Consider the following 12,759-nt stretch of genomic DNA (forward strand, 5'->3'; position numbering starts at 1 on the left):
GTATAGTTTAAGAGGAAGCTATAAAGGGACTGGGACCAGCTTGGGTAGACAAGCCATGAAAACATCCCCATAAAAATTTTTTAAGCTTGATTTGTATTAATAAATCAGCATTGCCAATGCATCCCATCTCCCTTCTCCACTACCACTACACACCCTAGCTATAGAATGTAGTTCTTATGGGGCAGGAATCTTTTGCTTTCATCTTTCGAGTATCCTAGGTACCTTGCACTTGGGAAGTAACTTAAATGTTGAATTGTTAAATATAAACTAATTAAATTGGTCTAACTTTGTTTCATTATTATAGAAGTTAATACTTAAAAAAACGTAATCTGTTGACTTTCAGAAAAACAAATATCATTTCAAAGTTTTCAAATGACCTCATTTGAGCTTCATACAACTCCTTTGAGATACAATTATTATTAATCCCATTTAACAAATGAAGACTTTCCCAAAGTCACACAGTGACACAAAAGGAATATGAACCCAAGTTTTCCTGATTCTGCATCCTACACTTTATCCACACTGCCATATCTGCTGGCATCAAAAGAAAATCTTTTGGGGGAAGAATGCAGAATACAGTTTGGAGTAGGGAAAGACCCAAACTGCCCCCCAAAATTCTTCAACACATTAAATTAAGAATTGTCTCTACAACTAGTATACGGTTAAGAATTTCCAGTAAGACCACATCTAATGTTCATAACTGTCTGTTTGTTTATGGATTTTTGTATTTTAATGTGACATAGTGATCTACAAAGAAACTTAGTCATCCTATTAAGGTTATTATTTACCTCTAAGGTGTGAATAAAACCTAGTATTTTCAGAAGTTAGTGTCTTCTTATACTTGTGTAAACATGACCATTTAAATTTAAAGCATCTTTCCTTTTCTTAGTAGTATTGTGGTGCACCTTCACTGAAAACAATTACTTACAATACCTTTTCAAGTTCTTTTGTTGCAATTTTTAAAAAAATTCCAAGCAGAATGTTAATCCTCACAGGACAATGTCTTAATTTGACACATTTGGAGGTCTACCTTGATAATTGTAACTGATGGACATTAGTTGGGAGAAGGGTATAGACTAAAAAGCAGTCCCATATCTACTAATATGCAACAATATGTGAGCGAACCCAGTGGACAAAATTTTAAATCATCATAACCCTTAAAGATCATTATTGTTCAAGTTAAATTTATTGAGATCATGGGGTTGAAGCTAGGGAGAGAGATTTTCTATTCTAATCCTCATTGCTTAATATGTGAGTATATTATTTACTCAGACCTCTATCTACCCATATGGGTTGTTTACTTACCTACCTCACTACTTACCTACCTCACAAGAGTTACATTATATAAAAATTGTTCTTGGTCATTAAGAGGTCAGAAATTTAAGGGAAAAAAAAAAGAATTATCTTTACATCCAATAGAGGAAAGAGGCATAGAGAATAGTAGTTATTGAACTCAAAGCTAAACAGTGAGCAATTAGTGCAAGATGGATATCCACCTTACAACCACTGGTTATTAAAGGCAAAATTTTGGTAGAATTTAATTTTTATTCTCTAGGCTTACTTAAAGTCTTTACTTCATGACTTAGTATTAGTTCTAAGACAGAATAGTAGCAAGAGTTAGACAACTGAAGTTAAGTGACTTGCTTAAGGTCATATAACTAGGAAGTGTCAGGCCTGATTTGAACCCTGGTCCTCCCAAATTCAGGCCTGGTGCTTTATCCATGGTGCGACCTAAGTAACCCTGACATAATTCTTAATTAGACTTAATACTATATAGGAAAGTACTCCAAGTCAGTTACCCTAAACCACACCTTCATAATTACAAGTCATCATAGATATATTTGCCAGTAGCTACAAAGTCCACAAAGCTTTCCCACTTTTAAAGCAGAAATTTAGAAAATTCTTAAGCAACAGAAAAAGAGAAAACAAAATCATTAACTACATCATTGGCATAATAGTTAGAGCAGGGAATAAACATCCCTTTACCATCATATTTATGTCTGATGCAGGTAGTGCTTTTGAATTTCTTTCTTATGAACATCTATGAATAGGTAATATCATAGCAACATCTGTCCAGCCCAAGGAATACTGGCTAAGCTTACCGTTTGTTCAGACAGGTTGATTCGCACAAGGTGGTTACCAGAAGCTTTTGCAATTGCAGATACCAAACTGGTTTTGCCCACCCCAGGAGAGCCCTCCAAGAGAATGGGTTTATTCAGTTTTGCAGCCCTTAAGAGCCTTTGGGCATTCATGGCTGTAGTGCCTGCATTGAGTGCATAATCTGAAGCATCCTGCCTTTGCAAAACAGTTCCTAAGAACAAAAAAGAAATGTGTAGAAGTTAGAGGACTTCAAAATAGATGTGATGATTCTGATGGTCAGCATACTATGCAGTTTAACATTTATAAACTTTGTTATTAACTATTTAACTACCTTATTATTAACTATTATTATTTATTAACTAGTTTAACATTTATAATGGCCTTATGCCTAAATTGATGCTTTCTAAACTCTTTAAGTCTCTGAAATGCCTGTCAACTTTTATTAGAAGCCATCTCCACCCACATATGTATGGATACATATATGTTGAATTATTAAATCTATAATTAAATCTACACACATGCATTCAAATATTTGTTCAGAACTGTTATTTCACTAATGTAAGGAGCTTCCAGATGAGAAATCTCCCTCCACTGATGTCGATTTGGCAACTGCTCTGCAATTTATAAACTTCCAGCACTATGTAGAAGCACCGGCAGGTTAAATGATTTGTCAAGGAGTCACATAACCCGCCTCCCCCACCCCCCACCCCTCCGCTTTGCAAGGGGCAGGACTTGAATCTAAGTCATCCTCTTAGGCCAGCACATTATTCACTATACTACACTATCTTTCACATATATATTTCAATTTACAAAGTTCTCATCAATAATCGAGTTCATTTAAAACCAATTATTTAGAACTTGGGTCTCATTTTCCAAGGAAATCAAGGTACATGAATGATAGTTAATAAATAGTAAGTAGTCACATTCAACCAAAATAACCAAATTATGCTATTTCTATATTCAGATCATCTCCCTTCTCTATCCCCTTCTATCCACTCACACACAGAGAGGGCCTCACAACCTCCATTACCTGAGGCTATGATTACCAACCAGACTTCCAGGGCGATCAACCGGTCTCCTTCCTCCAGGATCCCCTCCTCTCAGTGCCAAACCCTACTCAAGCCCAGCTACACTCAAGTGACTCCCTGATGCCTCCAAAACCCAATATAAAAATTCTCTGGAATTTAACAATCCTTTATGACCTGGCCCTTCCCACTTTTCCAGTGGCCTGACATTTTATCCTCTCCATGTTTTCTCAGATTCAGCAGCAAGGATCTCCTTCCTGTCTCTCTCGCATGAGACTCTGCCTTTTCACAGGCTATCCACTACATCCAGAATGTCCTTTCCTACCTCTGCCTCCCATCTTCCTTAACTCTCAGGCCTCAGTTCACACCCATGCTACCACTGCCTTCTGTGAGAGGCTGTCTCCCACCTACACTGTATCTATCATGTATATGCAAAGGGGCCTGCATGTCCTCATTTTCCTAGAGGAAGCAGACCATGCTTTTGCCTTTCTGTGTACCCAGAAAGTTTAGCCAATGCCTGGCATGTAGGAAGATTTCAATCAATGCTTGATAAAAGGTGGAGCTTTAAAATTTACAAAGCATGTTCCTCACAACAATCCTATGAAGAAGGCATTATCACTATCACTATTTTACAGGTTAAGAAAATAAGATTCAGAAAAGTTAAATGACTAGGGAACAGTTATGGGCCTACTAAGTGGAAAAACTGACTCAATCCCAAGCACAGTGATGTTTGGTGCCATGTTACTGTATGGGTAAAGAGGCTCATTTACTCCAAGGGCAGCTGAATGGTTGCACTAATAGTATAACACAGCAACAATCATGACTCCTTAAGAAAACTTCTGTAAGGCTCCATCTCTCCAAACCAAGAACAACTCTCTCACTCTCTGCAGCCTTGGCAGCAGAAACCAAAGTTCTTTTGCTCAAAGTTCCTAAAGGTAGCTCTGATGGAAGAAGGTAGGCTTCCAGTGACAACTTTCAGGGATGGAAGGAACCAATCAATAAGCATTTATTAAGTTAGGCCTATTATGTACCAGGCACTGTCCTAAGTGCTGAGGATACAAAAAGCAAAACATTTCCTTCAGCAGCAAGACCTTAAAGGACAGAGAATTTTCTCCAGGAAGAATGGAATAAAAGAAAGAATGGAATGGGGATGAGGAGAAAAATATATACAATAATCAGGTGATAAAGATAATATTCCCTATAAATTCTTTAAGTATTGAGCAGAACAATAATCAAATGGATATCCAAACTATTTGTTCATGACAGAGAATCAAAGAATTTTAAGAGCTGGAAAGGAAATAAAGAGCATCCCAGTCCAATTTACTCATTTGACAACTGAGGAAACTAAGATTCAAAAGGTCTGACTTATGTAAGTTGTACAGAGAAGTGACAAACCTGGATGGGAATCCTTGTATACTGATGAGCTAAGTTTTTTTAATCAAACAGGATGATGAAGCTAATACCTTATTTAATTAAATATCATAATGGTGTGACATTGCACTTCCCATTACTTTCACACAGCCACGCCATGTATTTCTGGGGATGTGTTGAATCAGCTTCTATCATACACAGTATTCTATCACCAAGAAGTGAAGCCTAAATTCAACTCAAGAAGCTTTGATAACTATTCTTCCCCAGTCTACCTGCCCCAGGGAACAATTCAAAAACCTTGAGAAAAGAGGAGTTCCAGGTGAATTGGAAAGACCTCCAGGAACTGATGCAGAATGAAAGGAGCAAAGCCAGAAGAACATTGTACACAGAGACTGATATACTGTGGTAAAATCGAATGTAATGGACTTCTGTACCAGCAGCAATGCAATGACACAGGACAGTTCTGAGGGATTTATGGTAAAGAACGCTACCCACATTCAGAGGAAGGACTGTAGGAGAGGAAACATATAAGAAAAACAACTGCTTAAACGCATGGGTTGAGGAGGACAAGATGGGGGATGTAGACTCGAAACTACCACATCAATGCAACTATCAACAATTTGGAAATAGGTCTTGATCAATGACACATGTTAAAACCAGTGGAAATGTGCATTGGCCATGGGTGGGGGGAGGGAGGGGGTGAAGGAGAAAGTAGGAGCATGAATCATGTAACCATGTTAAAAATGAATATTAATAAATGTTTAAAAATTTAAAAAAAAAAAAAAAAACCTTGAGAAAGTCTGGCATTAATGGCCAACGGTATCCTAAAATAACCAAAGCTTTGGCAAAGGTTCCCTTAAACTGACACATGAAATGGATTATTTTTCAGACACTATGTAATGAGCAAACACTGGAATTACCTATTCTATAGTCCTTTAAGAATGACAGCACAAACAATGGTCATCTAGCCCAACCCATCCTTGAACAGGAATGTCTAACAAGAAAGGCCAACCAGCCTCTGCTTAAAAGGGAATGCACATTACCTATCACTACAGCTCATTCTAACTTCAGCTCATATCACAATGTGAATGAAAAATCCCCTGCTCCCTTAATATGAGGATTCAATTTTAATGCTAGCAGTAGTATAGAGGTAATTATCATTGTAATTCTAAGAGTTAAACTATGTTAGCAAAAGTGATCATTTTTGTAGGTCTTTTGTGATTATTTTAGTATAAGTTTTTAAAGTTTTGAACCAAAGAAAAGAACTGCTTTAATATAGTTAATCATTGTTAGCATAGGCCTCAGTTTTAGCCTTAGCCTATAACTTGCCCTATCATGCACCCTCAGCAATTATGGTCTTGAACTTGTGATTGGGTCTTCATTAGCATAGAGGCTTTTGCCTTGGTTAGAAGCCTGGTGACACTCCTTCACCTTTGTACACAGCCTAGTATACATCATCAGGCTTTTGCCCCACTTGGGGGCCTGGCACCTCCTCCTTACCCTGATCATCTTAGTATAGATCATCCTTGACATCATCAGGCTTAGAAAGTAGCATTCAGGCTCCCCCGCTCTCCCTCTTGTCTATCAAGTGACTTTCAAGTCATCACCAAGTAACTTCTTCTACCAATCAGACTACCAATCAGTATTTCCTGATTACTTCAACCAATTCACGTGTCTCTATCACTACCTTGGATTATTTCGTAAGCTGTGATATTATTGGGGTATAAAAGAAATCCTCTCAAGGGTATTTTGATCTTGACCAGAAGTCTGGCTTTATTGTGAGACTGGCCCCCTTGCAATAAACCTATTTCTTTTTGGGTTGGAGACTTAGTTTCCCTTAGTTCCAGTAAAATTACACATTACAAAAAGCCAAAATGCTCATTTAAGACAACTCACTATTCCTGGTTCTAGCTTTTGAAGTTAAGGAGAAAGAGACTAGCCTTGTTTTTTAATGTCAGCCCTGAGAAGACAATAATCTTGTACCTAATAAAGTCATCTCTTTTCTAGAGTAATCACCCCTACTTGCTTTATATTACAGCTAGTCAATCAATGTCCTTCCCAAAATGTCACCCATAAGTAAACATTGTATTTCTAAGAGTTGTTCGGATCAAAGCAGAACATTCTCTGTAACTCAGTTACAAAAGAAGTTATAGAATAGTTTTGGGGGCTGCAATCGTAATCACTTCTTCCCCCCCCCCCATTTTTAAATTGTCATGCAAAACACACTTCAATATTGGTCACTGTCATAAGAGCAAAGTCAAATGTAGCCAAAACTCCAAAATAAAACATAAACACCCTGATGTGAAATACGACTTCAACTGTTCTTTCTCTGAGGTGGATACCCATTGTCTTTTAGGACTGCCTAATCACCATTTATAACACTCTATGTTTCTACAGAAAAAATGCATTCTGCATTTCAACCAACTGTCTTGCAAATGAATTTTCAGAGCAGAACATGTTATGACCTGTCTACACAAAAAGCTTGCTTCTTCTTTTGTAACAAGTTATAAACCTACTTTTAGGCTTATGTCAAAAGTATACATGTGTAGTAATGCAGGCATTACGAAACAGCTTAATATTCCTAAAAGACAATCTAATGGCATTTAATAAGAACAGCAATAAAGCTCATTCTGCAAAAAACCTAGAGCTATAAAATAATGCTTTGATTCAGTAATTCAATTTTGGAGAATACATGCTAAATAAACAAATCAAAAGGGAAAGAAGAACTAACTTACCTCTCCCCCCTAAAAAGGTTTCTTGATACTATACGTATAATAGCAAAAACTTGGAATTCATCCAGGGTAGTAGCTAAGCAAACTACGGTCTACTTATATAACAGAATGCAAATATAGCTATTAAAAACTACAAGCATACAGATCATACCAATACAGAGAAGCGTTTTTATTAAATAAAGTAAATGAAACACGTCTACCATGTAAGATGTATATGCTGACTTAAAGTATGTAAAAGCCGATCTATGTTCATTAAATAGAGATCAGAAGAGATTTCTGTATTTGAGAAGCAGTGTGGTATAGTTTGCCTTGAAGTCAGTAGACCAATCTCCAAGGACCACCTGATACTTACTGGCTGTGTGACTAGACAAATCAGTTAATGTCTCAATGCTCTTTGAGGCAGCTCTCTAAGTCTTTAAGCTGCAAAGAAGGTACTAGCTTGCCTTGGTGGAAGGCATTTCTTTCCCCCAGGAATTACCTAAAATTAACTCACAGCTCTGGTCCCTAGCCTGAATATACAAATCAGTTTCTTTTTTTTTTTCTTGCAAAGTTATGATTGGTTGATTGTTGTCCTTCATTCTCAAAGAGGACAAAAATTATATCAATGGTGATGTCTTTTGGCTTGTGCATAAAATGGATTAAAGTGATGCACAACTGTACAAAGTTGTCAGCCTCACTCTCTTGTAAAGATATACCACAGAAGGGGAAGGAGTATGGAAAAAAATCCAACTGATAATATGATGTCAGACCAGATTCTAACTGGAGCACCTAATACAAAAAGAACAAATAAGAATAATACCCAAGACGAATAATTTGGAAATAGGTATCAAGTTATAACATTTGCTTGTCAGATACAGGAAGGGGGAGGGAAGAGGAAAGGGAAAGAAAATATATCATGCAAACATTGAAAAATATTTTTAAAAAGTTTAAATGAAAAAAAGAATAATACCCAAGAACCACCTCCATAAAAATAAATCAATTGAGTTTTTTAGTCATAAAGAGTTTATCATTTTCATTTATATGATTTAAAATAAAAGCATTCTTACCCCTTGGTATAAAAAAGGGGTGGATACCACATAAGTTGTCCATGCAAATAAATTCCTTATCTTTGGTTTTGTCATAAATCCTCAGCTTATTCTTCATAGAGTCCGTAAGTTGGACTACCTCAGAAAGTTTCTTGGTCAGAAACTGTAGACATTCTTTGCGAGCCAGAGGTGCAATATCAAGCCCACAAGAAGTTGTACCTAAAAGATAATGTAACATTATATTAATCAAACTCAAAATCTGCCAGGCCTGATGACTGGTTAGCAAGATTTGTATCATAATTGTATAAACAACCTCTTTTTTATAGGCATGCCATAGCCCACAATATGTTCTAAATGGAAAATGAGTCTAAAGAAAGCATACTGACCACTCTTAGTTATATGCTATCTACAATCTACTGAGGTTCAGAGCTCATGCAAAGTTTAAGGTCAACTTATACTTCGTCTTTTGCTCAATAATAATGATAAAGTTGGATGTAGAGAATGCTCGATATAGAAACTAAATCAACGAAACATATATGACTGATTCTTTGGTAAAGCAGAACCATTTCTATAAATGTTCAATTTTAACAAATTCTAGCCACCTGAAAATATGACTAGTTGATATTGAATATAAATAACTTCACTGAACTTGCAATTAAATACCAGAAAAGAGAAAATATGTGAACTTGTGTGGCATCTGACAATAATGTTCTCATTGCCACCAACTTACCTGAACCTATTCCATCCACGTACACCAGGCATGCAGCATGGACAAAAGATGTCACAGTAGAAATGGCCTCTTCTCCCTCCTTCGAAGCATTTTCTGCCCTAGTAACATTCATGAAATTGACCCAGGACAGGATATCTCTGATGCTGACAACACATCTTCGGCCAAACTCCTGACTGGTGAGCCAATCTATGAAGTCCATCATGAGCTCAGCTATGTCCGTCCCTAAAACCCAAGAGCAGGAAGTTTTAACACTGTTTTCTATAGGTATCCCTTGGAAGTATTAATCTCTAGTATGATACAACTGCCCCAGAACAGACTGTTCTTCAGGGACTCACAGGAAAGGGAATGGAAATCTGGCTCGTCTGGAAACGATTCTGATGTTCAAGGGTTTTAGAAAAATATTTTTTGGCTTGGTTCCCAATTTAAAATGACTCAGTAAGTTGCAGAACAGTGTGGTACAGTAAAAAGGGGGTAGTTTTAGAGTCAAAAGTCCTGGGTTCAAAACCTAGCTCTACCAATTGCTTTTGGGGAGTCAAGTTACTTCTCTCTTAGCTTCAATTTCTCCACCTGTAAAATGAGAGGGCTAGAAGAGCTAGTCTCTGTGTTCTAATTCAGCTCTAGAAATAACAGAATATAATGGTCCTACAAGATAACCTATAATTTTCCTTACAGTTTGAAGTTCTTTTTCCTAAGAGTGAGGGATTTTGAAATTGACTCTTAAACATTTATTCTCCACTATTCAATATCTGAGGTACAATTCAGATTTGAGAAAATTTTTTGCAGCTCAATGACATTTTGGTTCATGACTTGAGAATATGCCAATTCAGATCATCACACTTACAAATGGTGGAGTTCGTGTAGCTAATATTGAAGAGGGATGGGGGCAGCTGGGTAGCTCAGTGGATTGAGAGTCAGGCCTAGAGACGGGAGGTCCTAGGTTCAAATATGGCCTCAGACACTTCCCAGTTGTGTGACCCTGGGCAAGTCAATTGACCTCCATTGCCTACCCTTATCACTCTTCTGCCTTGGAGCCAATACACAGTATTAACTCCAACATGGAAGTTAGGTTTAAAAAAAAAAAGATTGTAGAGGGATAAATCAATAGGCTAAGAAGAAAGAACAAAAGCCACTCCCTTGGTAAGCCACTTACCAAGAAAGATGCTGCTTTTTAAAGATGCCAAAGGGAAAACTAATAAAAGAAAAGTCTCCCTTTCTCTCTACCACATCATTATTTCCCAAGAGTTCTTAATAGCTCCCTGAGGAAGACTACTGCCACATAACTCAGAAATTACTGGACAAATGAAAGCTCCTTAAATACAAGCTGATTAGCAGAAAGACAAATCCCAAAGATCCAAGATTCGCTACACTACTAAGAAATTGTTAATTCCAGAAGAATATGATATATTCTCATGGATTCTTTAGAAAAAGAATGAATGTAAGTGGGTTCCTTTTCTTGTGGCCTTTATTATAATGAATACAGCTTAAAGATGGGAGGGGACATCCCCAGGATTGCCAGGACATCCCCTGGCAAGGTCCTACATGACATCTCAATTTGCCTGCTTCCAAAATTCTACCAAACCTTTTCCTTCTGAAGGGTAATTTTTCACACTGCCAAAAGCAAATGATCAAATGTAATTGTTATAAAGTTTGACTGTTGTTCTAAAGACAAAGTCTGGAAAAAGCATTTATTCTTATAAACTATTCCCTGTAGAGAATTCACTTTAACAATTTTAAGCCAGCATTGAGTTACTCTTGATTCCAGACCATGGCATTCCCTTACATTGGGGTGCAGCAAGAGAATGATTCTGACTAAATACTCTATATTTATAAAGAACATAAATATTTGTCTACTTAGTTGCTTGGATTTGCAAATGATTCTTAGATGTTACTAACAAAAAACTGGTCCTTTCAGTTCAGAGCCGACAAACAATTCCACTGGATTGTACAAATGTTTTTGCTATAGAGCAATTTTTTTTAAAAAGCCTAGTCCCCAAATCACATACCCATATGTACATGTGATAAGTGATGTCCTATCTTTTGCTTTTGTATTTCTACTCCCATAGTTCTTTCTCTCAATGTGGACAGCATTCTTTTACATAAGTCCTTCAAGAGTGTCCTAGCTTGTTGCATTGCTACTGGTCTATTATACTGGATTTTTCCACAACGTTTTACTTTCTGTGTACAGTGTTCTTCTGGTTATGCTCATTTCACTTGCATCAGTTCACTGAGGTTCTCCCAGTTCAAAGCCATTTTAGAAAGTTTGCCATTCTTAGAACATTTCCCCCTGAGAATGCTATTCAAAAGCACAGAGCCCAGAAAGGTGAAAAGGAAAGACCCAGACCTATGACTTGAATTGCCTAACATTTGTGACGAAGTATAAATTTAGCATCTTGAGTTCAATGAAGGATATATTTTTTAAACTTTAATAATCGTGGATAATATTATATGGTCTATAGCTTAATATCAAGGTCTGGAGAGAGGAACACAGTATGTTATAAAGACCCAAAATGGCTTTAATTTTTATTTTAAAATGAAACCAAGTAAATTAGGTGAAAAGCAATACATCATTTTATTTTAAACCCTTAACTTTCTGAGTTAGAATAAATATTAAATATCATTGCAAGGCAAAAGATCAGTAAGAGCTAGACAACTGAAGTTAAGTGACTTGTCCTCCCATCTCTAGGTTTGGCTCTCAATCCACTGAACCACCTAGCTGACCCCATAATATTTTTAAGGAGGACATTATCTGCACATTTCACAAGTACCCTCCCCCCAACACCAAGGATGTTATGGGAGCAAAAATTTAACCATATTTTTTGTCTACACCTGTAATCTCATATATATAGCTAGAGAGCACTAAATAAAGTCCCTATATCAATGCAGATCTCAGCTGTTATGCAATTCTTGGGTCTCAAAGAACTTCCTGGTGAATTACAAAGTTAAGTGACTTGTCCAGGGTCACAGACAGAGTCTGAGACAAGCTATGAACCTTAGCTGTTCTGACCTCAAAGTTGGCCTTTTATCCATTATACTGTAATGGAATGTAAGCTCAAAGAGTATAGGGACAAGTTCATTTACATCTCTGTAACCCAAGCACTAACCACAATGCAGTACACAGCTGTCCTTTAAATAATTTTTTTTAAACCCTTAATTTCTGTCTTAGAATCAATATTGTGTATTGGTTCCAGCGCAGAAGAGCAGTAAGGACAAGGCAATGGGGGTGAAGTGACTTGGTCAGGGTTACACAGCTAGGAAGTGTTTGAGACCAGATTTGAATCCAGGACCTTCTGTCTCTGGGCCTAGCTCTCAATCCACTAAGCCACATAGCACGACCCTAAATAATCTTGTTAAATGGATTGCTACCTCTCTGCAACCACATTCTACTATAATTAAGTCTTAAAATGATGGAAACAGAAGTGTAAATATGAGAGAATAACACATTAAGAAAATAAAATACAACTTCTTTTTGATTGGAGATGGAATTTTAATGTTCTAATGAAGGAGATGCTATGAAATGGACATAGTAGCAAAAGATTATTAGCCAATTTAGTTGAAATCTACAGCTGCTTCCTTTTCCTTATTTTTCTCCCCTTGAAACACAATTTTGCATAACTCTTTCCCCATCTCTTACCTTGACAGTTTATTTTACCCAGAGATAAACCTGGATGAACATTGCGCTTGACTATCTGAATTAAATCTTTGCGGCTCTTGTTTTGAGGGCACCATATCTCAGTAAATCTGTTACGCAAAGCAGGAGATAGCTACAAAAAAGAGAT

General features: G+C 36.9%; 1 protein-coding gene across 1 annotated transcript in view; it reads right to left on the bottom strand.

Moving 5' to 3' along the window:
* The window catches only part of MDN1 (midasin AAA ATPase 1), a 202,059-nt gene that overhangs the window by 98,684 nt on the left and 90,616 nt on the right, over positions 1-12,759 (bottom strand). Inside the window, exons 33-36 of the mRNA XM_044675390.1 lie at positions 12,615-12,744; positions 8,984-9,205; positions 8,275-8,472; positions 2,103-2,311 (exon numbers count right to left, since the gene is read on the bottom strand). Coding sequence (XP_044531325.1) covers positions 2,103-2,311; positions 8,275-8,472; positions 8,984-9,205; positions 12,615-12,744 — 759 coding nt within the window. The remainder of the gene's footprint in view (positions 1-2,102; positions 2,312-8,274; positions 8,473-8,983; positions 9,206-12,614; positions 12,745-12,759) is intronic.

Source organism: Gracilinanus agilis, chromosome 4 (genome assembly GCF_016433145.1).
Source record: "Gracilinanus agilis isolate LMUSP501 chromosome 4, AgileGrace, whole genome shotgun sequence".
Classification (NCBI taxonomy): domain Eukaryota; kingdom Metazoa; phylum Chordata; class Mammalia; order Didelphimorphia; family Didelphidae; genus Gracilinanus; species Gracilinanus agilis.